Source organism: Babylonia areolata, chromosome 12, assembly GCF_041734735.1.
Source record: "Babylonia areolata isolate BAREFJ2019XMU chromosome 12, ASM4173473v1, whole genome shotgun sequence".
Classification (NCBI taxonomy): domain Eukaryota; kingdom Metazoa; phylum Mollusca; class Gastropoda; order Neogastropoda; family Buccinidae; genus Babylonia; species Babylonia areolata.
The window spans coordinates 2,121,522-2,141,672 of record NC_134887.1 but is presented as its reverse complement, the minus strand read 5'-3'; the positions used below and the strand labels follow the sequence as shown (position 1 = coordinate 2,141,672).

At 47.8% G+C, this 20,151-nt stretch overlaps 1 protein-coding gene across 13 annotated transcripts in view; it reads right to left on the bottom strand.

Annotated features, from left to right (window-relative positions):
• The window catches only part of LOC143288315 (uncharacterized), a 151,588-nt gene that overhangs the window by 96,703 nt on the left and 34,734 nt on the right, over window positions 1-20,151 (bottom strand). For 8 of the 13 annotated variants that reach the window (XM_076596676.1, XM_076596672.1, XM_076596670.1 and 5 more), the window contains 4 exons: window positions 17,096-17,292; window positions 11,166-11,285; window positions 10,076-10,470; window positions 6,270-6,504 (listed from right to left, as the gene is read on the bottom strand). In XM_076596676.1, the coding sequence (XP_076452791.1) occupies window positions 6,270-6,504; window positions 10,076-10,470; window positions 11,166-11,285; window positions 17,096-17,292 (947 nt within the window). Of the gene's footprint in view, window positions 1-6,269; window positions 6,505-10,075; window positions 10,471-11,165; window positions 11,286-13,774; window positions 15,335-17,095; window positions 17,293-20,151 lie in introns of those variants that run through there. The other 5 variants (XM_076596678.1, XM_076596680.1, XM_076596673.1 and 2 more) reach the window with 4 other exon arrangements.

Sequence of the window (20,151 nt, the reverse complement as noted above, 5' to 3'; positions counted from 1 at the left end):
TGGATTTTAAAGTTCATCACCAGATCCCCTACACACACCCACACCCACACATCCACAAATACACCCACACTCACAACACACCCATCCCACCCTCAAAACATAGTTAATACACAAACTCACTTTTGTATCACACACACACACACACACACACACACACACACACAACACACACACACACACACACACAGTCCACACTGCCAAACCTACAAAGCCAGCCATGATTCCCCGCCAACAGTTGAAAGGACGACCTCCCCGTCCATTTCACTGCACAGCTCCCACATTGTGTGTGTTTGTGTAGAAAGACAGACATGCTGTGTGTTTGTGTAGAAAGACAGACATGCTGTGTGTGTTTGTGTAGAAAGACAGACATGCTGTGTGTGTTTGTGTAGAAAGACAGACATGCTGTGTGTGTTTGTGTAGAAAGACAGACATGCTGTGTGTGTTTGTGTAGAAACAGACATGTTGTGTGTGTTTGTGTAGAAAGACAGACATGCTGTGTGTGTTTGTGTAGAAAGACAGACATGCTGTGTGTGTTTGTGTAGAAAGACAGACATGCTGTGTGTGTTTGTGTAGAAAGACAGACATGCTGTGTGTGTTTGTGTAGAAAGACAGACATGCTGTGTGTGTTTGTGTAGAAACAGACATGTTGTGTGTGTTTGTGTAGAAAGACAGACATGCTGTGTGTGTTTGTGTAGAAAGACAGACATGCTGTGTGTGTTTGTGTAGAAAGACAGACATGCTGTGTGTGTTTGTGTAGAAAGACAGACATGCTGTGTGTGTTTGTGTAGAAAGACAGACATGCTGTGTGTGTTTGTGTAGAAAGACAGACATGTTGTGTGTGTTTGTGTAGAAAGACAGACATGCTGTGTGTGTTTGTGTAGAAAGACAGACATGTTGTGTGTGTTTGTGTAGAAAGACAGACACACTCTGCTTCTCCTCCATTCCTTCAACTCCCACTACAGCAAGGCGGCACAGTGGCTTAGATGCACATCTTCCAATACACTGTCTGCCAGGGCCTGGCTTCATGTGCCGCTCTCGCCCTTTCTCCCAACTTTGACTAGAGAATCAGACGGATTGTCTCTTCATCCGGATCAGATCATCAACCAAGGTACCATGTGCAGCACGCACTTAGCACACAGGAAAAGAACCAATGGCAACGAGAGTGTTGTCCTCAAAGTTCTGTAAAAGAAATCCACTCAGACGGGTCCACAAATGTATATGCATGCACTCAAGGCCTGACTGAGCGTGTTGGGTTGTGCTGCTGGTCAGGACTCTGCCCAGCAGATGTGGTGTTGTGTATATGGATTTGACCGAACGCAGTGATGCCTCCTTGAGAAACTGAAACTGAAACTGAAGTTCCTGTCGTCTGAACACTTTCTCTGACAAGAAGAACGAAGGGACCAACATCCAATAACATCACGGTGTGGATGTACAGGCTGTAGACCATTTTCAAAAATTAAACACACGCACACACACGCGCAGAAAACATGCACACGCATGCACACACACACACACACACACACACGCACACACACACGCACACACAAGCACATGCAGAAAGGTCAGAAAGACAAGTGGCAACAAAAGGTATTCATGCAGCTTCACCAATGCACAGAACAAAACAATGCCTACTTTTGCTGGTTTCTTTCCAATGCAGACAACACATCCAACATGCAACACACAGCGACAGGACAAAACTGAACGAGGAAAACACACACAGATACATCTACACACACTGACACAACACACATAGACACATCTACACACACTGACACAACACACATAGACACATCTACACACACTGACACAACACAGACACATCTACACACACTGACACAACACAGACACATCTACACACACTGACACAACACAGACACATCTACACACACTGACAACACACACAGACACATCTACACACACTGACACAACACACATAGACACATCTACCTACACTGACACAACACACAGACACATCTACACACACTGACACAACACACATAGACACATCTACACACACTGACACAACACACATAGACACATCTACACACACTGACATATCACAGACACACCTACACACACCGACACAACACACAAAGACACATCCACACACACCGACACAACACACAGGCATGACAAATACCATAAAGACGCACAGCAACGCTCTTGTTGGAACATTTTCAAACAGAAAGGAGAGCTCAGCTGGGCTGTCGACAGTCGTGTGAAGGTCACCACCTCTCTACCCCATTTCCCCCCCCACACCCCCTCCCCACCCCCCCTCCCTCACCAACCACCCAACCACATGCCAATCTTCTCCCAATCTTCTGGGAGAAAAGCTCTTCAAACTTCCGACACATGAACTACAGACAGCGACAGAAGGTGAACACTGCGCAGAACTTTGAAATCACTCTCAAATATGTTCATCCTGCTACAGTGCTAGGCATTCCTTCAGCTATGCTGTAGGCTGTGAGACTGAGACTGTGTGTGTGTGTGCGTGCCTGCATGTCTGTGTGTGTGAGTGACGGGCGCAATAGCCGAGTGGTTAAAGCGTTGGACTGTCAATCTGAGGGTCCCGGGTTCGAATCACGGTGACGGCACCTGGTGGGTGAAGGGTGGGGATTTTTACGATCTCCCAGGTCAACATATGTGCAGACCTGCTAGTGCCTCAACCCCCTTCGTGTGTATATGCAAGCAGAAGATCAAATACACACGTTAAAGATCCTGTAATCCATGTCAGCGTTCGTGGGTTATGGAAACAAGAACATACCCAGCATGCACACCCCCGAAAATGGAGTATGGCTGCCTACATGGCGGGGTAAAAACGGTCACACACGTAAAAGCCCACTCGTGTACATATGAGTGAACGTGGGAGTTGCAGCCCACGAACGAAGAAGAAGAAGAAGAGTGTGTGTGAGTGGTGTCAATGCGTGGTGCGAGGACTGTGTGAATGAAGACAGTGTACAACACTGGCAGCAAAGCAGCCACAGCAACCTAACAAGCGCTCAGCCCCACACTGTCAGTAGCAGCACTGTCAGTAGCAGCAGTGTGACGGTGTCGACACGTGTCAGCTCAGCTCAGCTCATCGCACAGTGCATTCAGCAACCTACAGACCTGCCCTCCCTCAAACCTGTCCTCCAGTGTAAGTATCACTGTCAGCCCTGTCCCATTATAACCATCACAACATCAAGTCCTCCAGTGTATGTATCACTGTCAGCCCTGTCCCATTATAACCATCACAACATCAAGTCCTCCAGTGTATGTATCATTGTCAGCCCTGTCCCATTATAACCATCACAACACAGTGTATGTATCACTGTCAGTCCTGTCCCATTATAACCATCACAACACCAAGTCCTCCAGTGTATGTATCATTGTCAGCCCTGTCCCATTATAACCATCACAACACAGTGTATGTATCACTGTCAGTCCTGTCCCATTATAACCATCACAACACCAAGTCCTCCACTGTATGTATCATTGTCAGCCCTGTCCCATTATAACCATCACAACACCAAGTCCTCCAGTGTATGTATCATTGTCAGCCCTGTCCCATTATAACCATCACAACACAGTGTATGTATCACTGTCAGTCCTGTCCCATTATAACCATCACAACACCAAGTCCTCCAGTGTATGTATCATTGTCAGCCCTGTCCCATTATAACCATCACAACACCAAGTCCTCCACTGTATGTATCATTGTCAGCCCTGTCCCATTATAACCATCACAACACAGTGTATGTATCACTGTCAGCCCTGTCCCATTATAACCATCACAACACCAAGTCCTCCAGTGTATGTATCATTGTCAGCCCTGTCCCATTATAACCATCACAACACAGTGTATGTATCACTGTCAGCCCTGTCCCATTATAACCATCACAACACAGTGTATGTATCACTGTCAGCCCTGTCCCATTATAACCATCACAACACCAAGTCCTCCAGTGTATGTATCACAGCAAGGTCAGGGCCCTGTCCCATTATAACCATCACAACACCAAGTCCTCCAGTGTATGTATCACTGTCAGCCCTGTCCCATTATAACCATGACAACACCAAGTCCTCCAGTGTATGTATCACAGCAAGGTCAGAGCCCTGTCCTCTCCTTCAGCCTGACTCTGGCCCTTCCTCACCCCGTCAGGAACCCATTCACACCTGGGTGGAGCCAGAAAAACCCAACCCTAATCCTTTTTCTGTTCTTCTTCTTTGCCTCCTCATGGGTGAGGGCAGCATGTTAGAAAAAAGCTGCTCCATCTGATGCTTAACCCAAGTTAATAACTATTCTCGTCAAAGTCATCGCTGGAGAACACTGCATCAGAAGTCCAACCCCGGAACCGACTATGCCACAGCACCCCTAAAATGATCATACTGCATTGAGAAACTGCAATAAAAAATAAAATAAGCAAACAATGCGCAGGTCTAGAGTCTTCACGATCCCAGTGTGAGCGGAGAAAGGCGGCACACTAACTCTACAGTGACACACAGTCTGACACAGCCATGCCTAGCCCGCCCCCACACAGTGTGGCAAGCCACGATGCAGACTACAACATGTCACAAAACAACAGTACAACATGATGTGACATGACACAACACAACACCAAATAACACAACACGTCACAAAACAACACAACATGAAGTGACATGACACAACACAACACAAAATAACACAACACGGCACAAAACAACACCACAGCATGACGTGACACGACACAACACATCACAAAACAACAATACAACATGATGTGACACGACACAACACAACACAACACGCCACAAAACAATATAACATGATGTGACATGACACAACACAACACAACACGCCACAAAACAACAATACAACATGATGTGACACGACACGACACAACACAACACGCCACAAAACAACAATACAACATGATGTGACACGACACGACACAACACGCCACAAAACAACAATACAACATGATGTGACACGACACGACACAACACAACACGCCACAAAACAACAATACAACATGATGTGACATGACACAACACAACACGCCACAAAACAACAATAAAACATGATGTGACAGGACACAACACGCCACAAAACAACAATACAACATGAATGACACGACACAACACGACACAACACGCCACAAAACAACAATACAACATTATGTGACACGACACAACACAAAACAACACAACATGACACGACACAACACAAAACAACAACACAAAATGACACAATACGGCATGACACAAAATAAGAACACAACACAACACAACACAACACAACATACAGTGCTGTGGGCCTGCATCACAAAACAGACAACACTAAAAAAAAATCTGTTCTTCCTTTCTGCAAAAAGATCAAATATCAACAGATACTTAACCTCGCACTCAAAACGCGCTTGTTGTGATAGGAACCTAACCTGTCTCGATCTGATCAGAACAATATATTTCACTCCAAGATCAAAACAGAGAATAATGATAACAGACGTAAAAAATACATTTGAAAAGAAAAAAAGACCAAAAAAACAACAACAAAAAAAAACCATCGCTTTTCACAGCACTTGAAAATGCAAAATGCCTATACTCAACAAAAAAAAACAAAAACAAAATGCAAATCATGTGGTAACTTGCAGTCTAGACACAGTTGAAAACAAGAGATTCTGGCTAGGAATTAAAAAAAAGGTTTGCAGATCATTTCTCTGATGAACAGTTAGCCTCAAACTGATGATCCATTACCCTCAAACACTTCTCACTTTTTTTCTTTCTTTTTTTCAGTATCTTTATTTTACTGTTTTTGCACTAAACAGGCCAGGTCAAGTGGGATTTTTTTCCCCACCCTATACCAGGGCTGCAACTGCCACATTCACTCTTTATCTACCAGTGGGATTTTACATTTAGGTAGCCATACTCTGTTTTCTGAGGGTATAAGTGAAAGGGATGTTCTCACCCTGCCAGCCCACAAGGCACAAACACTGGAACAACACAGCATTCCATGCTAACCACAGCTAACAAGACACACGTGTACACCCACATACACATGCACACACAGACAGACATGCACACACACATAAACATAGTGATGCGCATACACACACACACACACACACACACACACAGACATGCACACACATTAACAGTTAACACACACAGACAGACATGCACACACACACAGACATGCACAAGCATGAACACAAACACACAGACATGCACACACACACACACACACACACACACACACACACACACAGACCTAACAACAGAAGAAAAGGCAAAAGTGTCGCTGCATGTACCTGATTGGCCAGGGAGGTCACGCCCAATCTTACCCGGCTGCGACTCACGCTGCTGGCCGAGGAGCTGATGGAGCTGACCGACTCCTGGCTCCCAGAGCGCTCCCGGGCGGAGCGCAGACCGGGGCCCAGGGAGCGCGACATGGGGGAGGGAGTGCTGAGCGACATGGCGCTGCCCAGCCGCGTCACTTTGTGCACCGGAGCAAACAGCCCGTGCATTGCCTTGCACTCAAAGTACCTGCACACACACCACCACACAAACACCAGCTCACTCAAAATACCTGCACACACACACCACCACACAAACACCAGCTCACTCAAAATACCTGCACACACAAACACCAGTTCACTCAGAGCACCTGCACACACACCACCACACAAACACCAGCTCACTCAGAGAACCTGACTGAACACACACCACCACACAAACACCAGCTCACTCAGAGTACCTGTTGCACACACACCACCACACAAACACCAGCTCACTCAGAGTACCTGTTGCACACACACCACCACACAGACACCAGCTCACTCAGAGTACCTGCACACACACCACCACACAAACACCAGCTCACTCAGAGTACCTGTTGCACACACACCACCACACAAACACCAGCTCACTCAGAGTACCTGTTGCACACACACCACCACACAAACACCAGCTCACTCAGAGTACCTGCACACACCACCACACAAACACCAGCTCACTCAGAGTACCTGTTGCACACACACCACCACACAAACACCAGCTCACTCAGAGCACCTGTTGCACACACCACCACACAAACACCAGCTCACTCAGAGCACCTGCACACACACCACCACACAAACACCAGCTCACTCAGAGTACCTGTTGCACACACCACCACACAAACACCAGCTCACTCAGAGCACCTGTTGCACACACCACCACACAAACACCAGCTCACTCAGAGCACCTGCACACACACCACCACACAAACACCAGCTCACTCAGAGCACCTGCACACACACCACCACACAAACACCAGCTCACTCACAAAGATAAACTCAAACTTGTCTTCTCTTTCACCACCACAGGCTACCTAGTTGACGAGACAGTTCACCACCATAGTCGTTTTTAGTTCACAAGATATTTCACTGCCACTAGCGACTTTAGTCGACAAAGATAAACTCAACCTTTTTTCTAACTTTTTTCTAACTCTTTCGCTGCTTTAGGCGACTTTGTTAAACCAGACAGTTCACCACCACTGGCAAATTCAGTTGACAAGATAGTTCACCGCCATCGGCGACTTTGGTTGACTAAGACAGTTCATCACCACAGACAACTAAAGTCTATAAAGACAGTTTATCACCACAGGTGACTTAACTCTATAAAGACAGTTCATCACCACAGACGACTTAAGTCTATAAAGACAGTTCATCATCACAGGTGACTTAATTCTATAGACAGTTCATCATCACAGGTGACTTAATTCTATAGACAGTTCATCATCACAGACAGTTCATCACCACAGGTGACTTAAGTCTATAAAGACAGTTCATCATCACAGGTGACTTAAGTCTATAAAGACAGTTCATCATCACAGGTGACTTAAGTCTATAAAGACAGTTCATCACCACAGACATCTTAAGTCGATGAAGACAGTTCATCACCACAGACAACTTAAGTCTATAAAGACAGTTTATCACCACAGGTGACTCAAGTCTATAAAGACAGTTCATCATCACAGGTGACTTAATTCTATAGACAGTTCATCATCACAGGTGACTTAATTCTATAGACAGTTCATCATCACAGACAGTTCATCACCACAGGTGACTTAAGTCTATAAAGACAGTTCATCATCACAGGTGACTTAAGTCTATAAAGACAGTTCATCACCACAGACATCTTAAGTCGATGAAGACAGTTCATCACCACAGACAACTTAAGTCTATAAAGACAGTTTATCACCACAGGTGACTTAAGTCTATAAAGACAGTTCATCATCACAGGTGACTTAATTCTATAGACAGTTCATCATCACAGGTGACTTAATTCTATAGACAGTTCATCATCACAGACAGTTCATCACCACAGGTGACTTAAGTCTATAAAGACAGTTCATCATCACAGGTGACAATTCTATAGACAGTTCATCACCACAGACAGTTCATCACCACAGACATCTGAAGTCGATAAAGACAGTTCATCACCACAGACGACTTAAGTCTATAAAGACAGTTCATCACCACAGACGACTTAAGTCCATAAAGACAGTTCATCATCACAGGTGACTTAAGTCGATAAAGACAGTTCATCACCACAGGTGACTTAAGTCCATAAAGACAGTTCATCATCACAGGTGACTTAAGTCGATAAAGACAGTTCATCACCACAGGTGACTTAAGTCGATAAAGACAGTTTATCACCACAGGTGACTTAAGTCGATAAAGACAGTTCATCACCACAGGTGACTTAAGTCGATAAAGACAGTTTATCACCACAGGTGACTTAAGTCGACGAAGACAGTTCATCACCACAGGTGACATAAGCTGACTAGAGAGTTCACCATCACAGGTGACTTAAGCTGACTAGAGAGTTCACCATCACAGGTGACTTAAGTCAACGAAGACAGTTCATCACCACAGGTGACTTAAGCTGACTAGAGAGTTCACCATCACAGGCGACTTCAGTCGACACAGAGGGGTCAGGATAAAAGGACCGTTTTTCACACTGTAACAAAAGCTTGACAGCTGCAACCAACTTTCCCCGCGCAACAGGAAACTGACTGACCTTCCCCCTTCACCCAGTTTGAAGTGAACACGTCACTGTTGTTCCAACATGGACCAAATCGTGCCACTGACAGCCTGGAGTCTACAGCATCTGGGTGCCGGGACCAGCGTTTTTCACACACAAACTTGGCAGCGAAAGAGTCCGAAAGACTGGGCCGCTCTGCCCAAGTCAAGCGTGGATGCGGGGGAGGAGGAAGCACAGTACAGCAGCAATGACTGACGGAACACGGACACCGGCATGCAAGGGGCATGCCAAAGAGGCAGGGAGGGGACAGCCACATGCTTTCTGTATTTTCGTAGCCTACCAACGAATTTTGTCGTTTTTTTCCAGAACAAATACTGACAAATCGGGACAGTAGGCGTGTCTTTCCCGCCTAAACCCCCTTGCCCTCCACACTGCCACCACCCACCCCACCCCACCACCCACCTCTTGCCGGCCACACCCCCCTCCCCTCCACACCACCCCACTACCCACCTCTTGCCGGCCACACCCCCCTCCCCTCCACACCACCCCACCACCCACCCCACCCCACCACCCACCTCTTGCCAGCCACACCCCCCTCCCCTCCACACCACCCCCACCCACCTCTTGCCAGCCACACCCCCCTCCCCTCCACACCACCCCCACCCACCTCTTGCCAGCCACACCCCCTCCCAACCCCCTCCCCCCTCCACACCACCCCCACCCACCTCTTGCCAGCCACACCCCCTCCCCCCTCCACACCACCCCCACCCACCTCTTGCCGGCCACACCCCCCTCCCCTTCACACCACCCCACCACCCACCTCTTGCCAGCCACACCCCCTGCCCCCTCCACACCACCCCCACCCACCTCTTGCCGGCCACACCCCCCTCCCCCCTCCACACCACCCCCACCCACCTCTTGCCAGCCACACCCCCTCCCAACCACCTCCCCCCTCCACACCACCCCCACCCACCTCTTGCCAGCCACACCCCCTCCCAACCCCCTCCCCCCTCCACACCACCCCCACCCACCTCTTGCCAGCCACACCCCTCCCACCCCCTCCCCCCTCCACACCACCCCCACCCACCTCTTGCCGGCCACAGCCCCATCGTTCTTGCCCAGCGCCTCGTCCAGCTCCACTCCGGCCCACACGCCCTTGGCGAAGTCCGTCTCGCCCACGTACTTGAGCACGCCCGCCTTGGACCCGCTGACCAGCACGCGGTCACCCAGCTTCAGCCCCACCCTGGCCGCCGCCGCCGCCTGCATGGTGGTGGGGGACGGGGAGTGGGAGGGGGAGGGGGAGGGGGCCTTGTGGAGGGAGGAGGAGGACCCAGAGGGGGCCCGGCTGGCGCCCAGACCCAGACGAGGGGTGGTGGGGCGGGGGGAGGTCAGGGAGGTGGTCATGGCGGCCGTGGGGGTGGAGGGGGGCTGTGGTGGCTGCCCTGCTGCTGCTGTCGCTGCCCCTCCTCCATTGGAGCTCTGCTGGGGAAGACAGCGAGACAACGGGTAGTAGCTGGTGGTGGTGGTGGTGGTGTCATCATGATTATCATCATCATCATTACTATCATTTTCATTATTATTATCATTATTATCATTATTACTACTACTCCTACTACAACTATAGTTATTATCATCGTTATACCTATTATTATCTTATCATTGCTATTATTGTTTCATCACTATTACTACTGCAATCATCAATATCTTTCTTCCTCTTGTTCCCCATATCCCTACCAACTGACCTTACAGGGCCAGCCATATATATATATATAACACATTGCAAGCACATTAATGAGTGTGTCTGTGTGGTGTGGACAAAAATGTTTTCATCTCAAGCAGTGCAGCCAAGTACACAGACAAGAACACACACTCCATCTCAAGCAGCGATTTATGTTTTGACTTGATTACCTCTACAGAGAGGGATGTGTAAAAAGAACACGGTAACACTGTGTGTACTGCTTTACCTATGGCCAGTCAGGCCGTGTTCACATACCTGCATGTGTGCATGTGTAAAATATATATCCTATACAGCAAACACACACACATGCGTCACATACACACACACTCATACACAAACACCCCCACCCCCACACCCTAACATACACACCCCTCAAAAACAATCACACGCACACAACTACACACACACACACACCTCCCCCACACCCACACCCACCGACCTGTGTGGGCGCCACAGCCTGAGCAGAATGCGTGCTGGCCGTGTCGCTGGCCGAGTCTGGCCGCTGGGGAGTCCTGGTCAGCTTGGTCAGCCGTGAGAACACGCCCCTCTTCATCTCACACTGCACAGTACACGTCATGTCACAACACTCCTTCATCTCACACTGCACAGTACATGTCACAACACTCCTCCATCTCACACTGCACAGTACACGTCACAACACTCCTCCATCTCACACTGCAAAGTACACGTCATGTCACAACACTCCTCCATCTCACACTGCACAGTACACGTCACAACACTCCTCCATCTCACACTGCACAGTACACGTCATGTCACAACACTCCTCCATCTCACACTGCACAGTACACGTCATGTCACAACACTCCTCCATCTCACACTGCACAGTACACGTCATGTCACAACACTCCTCCATCTCACACTGCACAGTACACGTCACAACACTCCTCCATCTCACACTGCACAGTACACGTCACAACACTCCTCCATCTCACACTGCACAGTACACGTCATGTCACAACACTCCTCCATCTCACACTGCACAGTACACGTCATGTCACAACACTCCTCCATCTCACACTGCACAGTACACGTCATGTCACAACACTCCTCCATCTCACAGTGCACAGTACACGTCATGTCACAACACTCCTCCATCTCACACTGCACAGTACATGTCATGTCACAACACTCCTCCATCTCACACTGCACAGTACATGTCACAACACTCCTCCATCTCACACTGCACAGTACACGTCATGTCACAACACTCCTCCATCTCACACTGCACAGTACACGTCACAACACTCCTCCATCTCACACTGCACAGTACATGTCATGTCACAACACTCCTCCATCTCACACTGCACAGTACACGTCACAACACTCCTCCATCTCACACTGCACAGTACATGTCACAACACTCCTCCATCTCACACTGCACAGTACATGTCACAACACTCTTCCATCTCACACTGCTCAGTACACGTCATGTCACAACACTCCTCCATCTCACACTGCACAGTACACGTCACAACACTCCTCCATCTCACACTGCACAGTACATGTCACAACACTCCTCCATCTCACACTGCACAGTACACGTCATGTCACAACACTCCTCCATCTCACACTGCACAGTACATGACATGTCACAACACTCCTCCATCTCACACTGCACAGTACACGTCACAACACTCCTCCATCTCACACTGCACAGTACACGTCACAACACTCCTCCATCTCACACTGCACAGTACATGTCATGTCACAACACTCCTCCATCTCACACTGCACAGTACATGTCATGTCACAACACTCCTCCATCTCACACTGCACAGTACACGTCATGTCACAACACTCCTCCATCTCACACTGCACAGTACATGTCACAACACTCCTCCATCTCACACTGCACAGTACACGTCATGTCACAACACTCCTCCATCTCACACTGCACAGTACACGTCACAACACTCCTCCATCTCACACTGCACAGTACACGTCATGTCACAACACTCCTCCATCTCACACTGCACAGTACACGTCACTCAGCTTGTGTCCACACACTCTTGATGTCCATATGTGTGTGTGTGTGTGTGTGTGAGAGAGAGAGAGATACTTATATACCTACTAGTGTACCTAACTAAGGCACCTGCTCCCCAGCAAGGTAAAGCTGAGACACACCAGAGGTGGGCTGCATGTGCGAACTTAAGAATGTTCCCAGCTCCATAGTAAATTCCATGTACTTGGGAACATTCGTAAACTCAAACGCAAACTTTGCGCTGCAAAGATTATCTCATGCAACCTGGCCCAGGCACCTGCTCACATCATACAACTCAAAACAACCGCCTCATCGCACAACTCAACACAATGACCCCCCCACCCCCCAACCCACCCCCAATCGCAAAACTCGACACGACCCCATCGCACAAACCGACAAAACGATCCCCTCACACAACTCAACACAACTAATGCAAAGCGGAGCTCCACACAACAACCCCCCATCACACAACTGGACACAACGACCGTTAACACACTGTAACAACTCGACACAACGACCACATCGCACAACTCAACACAACTACCCCCTCACACAACTCGACAGAATGACCATATTGCACAACTGGAACAACGACCACATCACACAACTCAACACTACCCCCTCACACAACTCGACACAACGACCGTATCGCACAACTGGAACAACGACCGCATCGCACAACTCGACACTTAGCTACCCATCACACAACTCGACACAACGACCGCATCGTGCAACTCAACACAATGAACCCCCATCGCACAAATGGACACAATGACCAAATCACACAGCTTGACACAACCACCCCATCACACAACTCGACACAACGACCACATCACATAACTTCACTCAACAACCGCATCAAACACCTCGACAACGTATCACACAGGGTTCACACACACACACACACACACACACACACAGCCTCCAGTCACCATCACCAGACAACTCACAGTCACACACTTCATGCACAACAAACTTCATCCATGTTGCAAACTTTTTTTTCGTTTTTTGATCCTTCCTCAAACTGAGTGTTCTAAAAACACCACCTGCTTGGTGTCAGGTCTGGGAACCCATCCAAACAGTTCGTCACCATTTGGAATCTAGGATCGATCCTGAAACAGACCCTCCATGCTGTTTTTCATGACCACTCATGCTGGCGAAGACAACAGTGACAACATTATGCTGTGGGGGTGTGTGTGGCAGGATGTTCCAAGCGCAGAGGAAGGAATTATTTTTACGTGTGACAGCACAGCAAAAGCTTTTCAAAATGGGGAGATGATGATGATGCACACAGCTGACAGTTTTACAGTAGCTCTTTTACCCTGACCAGTATTCCTATTTTTTCTCTGTGTCCTTTTCTCAATGTTTGCCAGCTGCTTTGTTGTTCCTCGTTGCAGTCACACAAGCTGTTGGCAGAGTGCCAGATGCTGGCAAGCTGCACTGGCCTTTCCCCCATGTTCCCAACACCAAGACAACAATGAACGGGGAAACAAATCCAGTCACAGAAACCAGCTCTGTCACACTGAAATCTGCAGGTCAAAGCAGTGTCACTTTCATCCATCACAAACCCCCTTTCACTGTGTGTGTGTGTGTGTGTGTGTGTGTGTGTGTGTAAAATGACTTCTCACACAACACTCAGGCTTTTCCATACAACGCCCGAAGCATTTCACCAAATGAATGACTTCAAAGATCCCCGTGAAGCACTCATCATCATGACCATCATCATCATCAATCTTTATCAAATTCTGATGATACTGAATTGCTCATCGTCATCACCATCCTTAAAAACATTCCAACTACACAGAACAGTTCATCATCGTCATCACCATCCTTTATAACATTCCAACTACACTGAACTGTTCATCATCATCATCACCATCCTTTATAACATTCCAACTACACTGAACTGTTCATCACCACCATCCTTATAACATTCCAACTACACAGAACTGTTCATCGTCGTCATCACCATCCTTTATAACATTCCAACTACACAGAACTGTTCATCGTCGTCATCACCATCCTTTATAACATTCCAACTACACAGAACTGTTCATCGTCATCACCACCATCCTTTATAACATTCCAACTACACAGAACCGTTCATCGTCGTCACCACCATCCTTTATAACATTCCAACTACACAGAACTGTTCATCATCACCATTCTTTATAACATTCCAACTACACAGAACTGTTCATCATCGTCATCACCATCCTTTATAACATTCCAACTACACAGAACTGTTCATCACCACCATCCTTTATAACATTCCAACTACACTGAACTGTTCATCATCACCATCCTTTATAACATTCCAACTACACAGAACTGTTCATCGTCGTCATCACCATCCTTTATAACATTCCAACTACACAGAACTGTTCATCGTCGTCACCCCCATCCTTTATAACATTCCAACTACACAGAATCGCTCATCGTGGTCACCCCCATGCTTTATAACATTCCAACTACACAGAATCGCTTATCGTCGTCACCCCTATCCTTTACAACATTCCAGATGCACAGAATCGCTTATCGTGGTCACCCCCATGCTTTATAACATTCCAACTACACAGAATCGCTCATCGTGGTCACCACCATGCTTTATAACATTCCAACTACACAGAATCGCTCATCGTGGTCACCACCATGCTTTATAACATTCCAACTACACAGAATCGCTCATCGTGGTCACCCCTATCCCGTCAGCATGACCACAAACAAGTGACAGGGATGCAGAGAGGCCCACCAGTCAAGCTTTCAGTACTGCCAAGGGTTTCTTTCCTGTGCAGTGCATGGCACACAAGGGACAAGACTCTCTCTCTCTCACACCACCTCAGGAAAAGCCACACAATACCACAGGTCACAGTCGCTCAGTTCTATTGTGCACACAACAGTCCACAGCAAGTGAGGAAGAGTCGAAGCAGTCTATACAAAGGTTACACATGTAGCACGCACGTAGTATGCATACAAACGCATACATGAATGCACATGCTTCTATGCACGCGCACACAAGCATGCATGCATGCTCTCTCTCTCTCTCACACACACACACACACATGCGCACACACACACACATACGCACACACACACCAATTTTTCTTTCACACACACACACACGCACAGTATTGCCTCCCCGCCCTCCCCCCCCCGCCCACTACACACACACACACACACAGTGGTGCCCCACACACAGACACACACACACACACAGTGGTGCCCCACACACAGACACACACACTCACACACGGTTATACACACATACACGGACACAACACAGATACACTCACACGGACACACACACACAGATACACACACACACAATATCCTAAACACTACAACAGACATCCGACCCCAGTAAATGTCAAATTCCAGTGACAATGACAAACCCTCACACCCACTCACCCTCTCTATAAGTATAACACCCTCAAAACTATCGCATTTACTCCTCAACACACACACTCTATCTCTCCCACCCACCCACCCCTCCACACACACCCACTCTCTCTATCTCTCCCCCCCACACACACACACACACGCTCACTCTCTCTTTAACACCCTTAAAACTATCACATTCACTCCCCCACACACAAACTCCCTCCCTCTCTCCCTGTCTCTCCCTCTCTCTCTCACACACCCCCTCATGCTCTCTACAACACCCTCAGAACTAACACATTCACTCATACGCGCGCACTCTCTCTCTCTCTCTCTCTTTCCCTCCCTTTCTCTCACACACATTCTCTCTCTCTCTCTCTCTCACTCTTTTAATCTCTCATAAGCACTCCCACACACATACACACACACACACTCTTCTCTCTCTTCCCCAACTCTGTCTCAGACATACACACTCACTCCCTCTTATTCTCTCTCTGTATCACATACACACACTCTCTCTCTCTCTCTCTCTCTCTCTCTCTCACTCTCTCTCACATACACATGCACTCTCCTTTCCTCTCTCTCTCACACACATACACACACTCTCTCTCTTATTAACACACACAAATCCCCCCCCCCCCCATACACACAAACACCCAACCCCTCCCCTCCTCTCCCAAACCCCCAAACACACACAACCCCCCCACACACACACACACACACCCCACCTGGCCCCCCCATACACACACTCACAAACAACCCCAACCCCCCCCACTCCCCCCTCCCACCCCCACGCACCCCCCCAAAAAAAACCCAACCCCCCCCCCCCCCCCCCCCCGGGCCCCTCCCCCCCCCTCCAAAAAAAAAAACAAAAACAAAAACAAAAAACCCCTCCCCCTGACCCCTAACACACACTCCCCACCACCCCTCCCCCTTCACTTCCCCCCCCCCTCCCCCACCCCCCCCAACCAAAAAAAAAACAAACCGACCTGAAAGTAGCGGACGCCCATGACGCTGCCGTCATTCTTGCCGATGGGTTCATCCAGCACCACCCCGGCCCACTCCCCGGGTGCGAACTGCGTCTCCCCGATGAAGGCCACCACGCCCGGCTTGGTCCCGCTCACCCACACGCGGTCCCCGATCTTGACGTCGTCAGGCCCCATCCAGCCTCCGTCCGACTCAGGACCTGACCGAAGGAAGGACGGACGGAATGAATGACTGGAGGAAGGAAGGAAGGAAGGAGTGAATGAAGGAATCTAGGAAGGAAGGAACCAATCCAGGATGGAAGGAGGGATGGATGGATGGGTGGAAGAGGAAGGAATGAAGGATGGAAGAGGAAGGATGGAAGAGGAAGGAGGGAGGGAAGGAAGGGGAAGACAGGAAGGAAGGGTGGAAGAGAAAGGAAGGATGAAAGAAAGGAAGGGTGGAAGAGGAAGGAGGGAAGGACGGAGGGAAAGAAGAGGAAGGAAGGAAGACAGGAAGGAGGGATGAAAGGAAGGAAGGGTGGAAGAGGAAGGAAGGAAGAGAGGAAGGGTGGAAGAGAGGAAGGGTGGAAGAGAGGAAGGAAGAGTGGAAGAGGAAGGAGGGAAGAGGACGGAGGGAAGAGGAAGGAAGGGTGGAAGAGGAAGGAAGGAAGGCCTGAAAGGAGGAGAGACTGAATTTTTATTGTCCAGCGGTGGTGGTATTAGCATCCTAGCTGACATACATATCTGTCCTTGTTTCAGGAGACACACAGTCATACACACATATATACATTTATACTGAATACATGTGTATGAATCTATATACAGAGAGAAACCATTACATTAACGACAGCAACAACAACAAAGAAGAAAAATGATAACAACAGTAGTAACTACAATTAGTTGTAGTAGTAGTAACAGTAGCAGTAACAGTAGTAGCAAAAGTATTAGTTTCATGACAATTACAATAACAATCATGATGATTATAATAATTTATAAATAATAACATAATGAGTTTCTACCATGCATCCATGATTTGATGCTGGAAACAGACATCACTGAAAAAGACTAGGATAAATCTACAATACTTGAACAGCATATACAAATCTCATATATCATTAAAAGCAGTACAGACAGCTGAACACCAACTGCTTATCATCTTCTTTCCTTTTAAAACACAACGGACAAATTACATCCTCTTCATAAAGCAAGAGAGAGGGAGAGGTACTGTTTCCCCTCACATGAACCCATGGGAAAAGAGAGGTGAAGGTTTCCCCTCACATGACCCCATGGGAAAAGAGAGGTAAAGGTCTCCCCTCACATGAACCCATGGGAAAAGAAAGGTAAAGGTCTCCCCTCACATGAACCCATGGGAAAAGAGAGGTAAAGGTTTCCCCTCACATGAGCCCATGGGAAAAGAGAGGTGAAAGTCTCCCCTCACATGAGCCCATGGGAAAAGAGAGGTGAAAGTCTCCCCTCACATGAACCCATGGGAAAAGAGAGGTGAAAGTCTCCCCTCACATGAACCCATGGGAAAAGAGAGGTGAAAGTCTCCCCTCACATGAACCCATGGGAAAAGAGAGGTGAAAGTCTCCCCTCACATGAACCCATGGGAAAAGAGAGGTGAAAGTCTCCCCTCACATGAACCCATGGGAAAAGAAAGGTGAAGGTCTCCCCTCACATGAACCCATGGGAAAAGAAAGGTGAAGGTCTCCCCTCACATGAGCCCATGGGAAAAGAAAGGTGAAGGTCTCCCCTCACATGAACCCATGGGAAAAGAAAGGTGAAGGTCTCCCCTCACATGAACCCATGGGAAAAGAGAGGTAAAGGTCTCCCCTCACATGAACCCATGGGAAAAGAGAGGTAAAGGTCTCCCCTCACATGAACCCATGGGAAAAGAGAGGTAAAGGTCTCCCCTCACATGAACCCATGGGAAAAGAGAGGTAAAGGTCTTCCCTCACATGAGCTCATGGGAAAAGAGGTAAAGGTTTCCCTTCACATGAACCTTCATTTATCACATCATCCAAATGACTATATGCTCAGTTTGATTTTCCAGTCAACTCTTTTTGCCAACAAACCTCTCTCAACAAACCTCTCTCAACAAACCTCTCTTAACTCTTTTCACCAACAAACCTCTCTTAACTCTTTTTGCCAACAAACCTAACTCTTTTCACCAACAAACCTCTCTTAACTCTTTTTGCCAACAAACCTAACTCTTTTTGCCAACAAACCTAACTCTTTTCGCCAACAAACCTCTCTCAACTCTTTTTGCCAACAAACCTCTCTCAACTCTTTTCGCCAACAAACCTCTCTTAACTCTTTTTCCAACAAACCTCTCTCAACTATGTTTGCCAACAAACCTCTCTCAACTCTTTTTGCCAACAAACCTCTCTCAACTCTTTTTGTCAACAAACCTCTCTCAACTCTTTTTGTCAACAAACCTCTCTCAACTCTTTTTGCCAACAAACCTCTCTCAACTCTTTTTGTCAACAAACCTCTCTTAACTCTTTTTGTCAACAAACCTCTCTTAACTCTTTTTGCCAACAAACCTCTCTCAACTCTTTTTGCCAACAAACCTAACTCTTTTCGCCAACAAACCTCTCTTAACTCTTTTTGCCAACAAACCTCTCTCAACAAACCTCTCTTAACTCTTTTTGCCAACAAACCTCTCTCAACTCTTTTTGCCAACAAACCTCTCTCAACAAACCTCTCTTAACTCTTTTTGCCAACAAACCTAACTCTTTTTGCCAACAAACCTCTCTGAACTCTTTTTGTCAACAAACCTCTCTTAACTCTTTTTGCCAACAAACCTCTGTGGAATAAAATAACAGTGACTCTACACCAGCTCCCTATGACTGGTGAATATCATGGCCAGCAGATCAGATGACATCACCGATATAGAGATATATGGTGTGTGTCCATCGAGATCGATGATGACCATCGTTGTCATCCAGCTGGGGGATGGGGGGAGGGTGGTGGTGAGAGGGGGGGGATGCTCATGAATCTATCTGTGAATGCGCAGATGGCTGAATAGTCCAATCTGCGCACGAAATGTTCGCTGACAGTTGGGGCAGACAAAGACA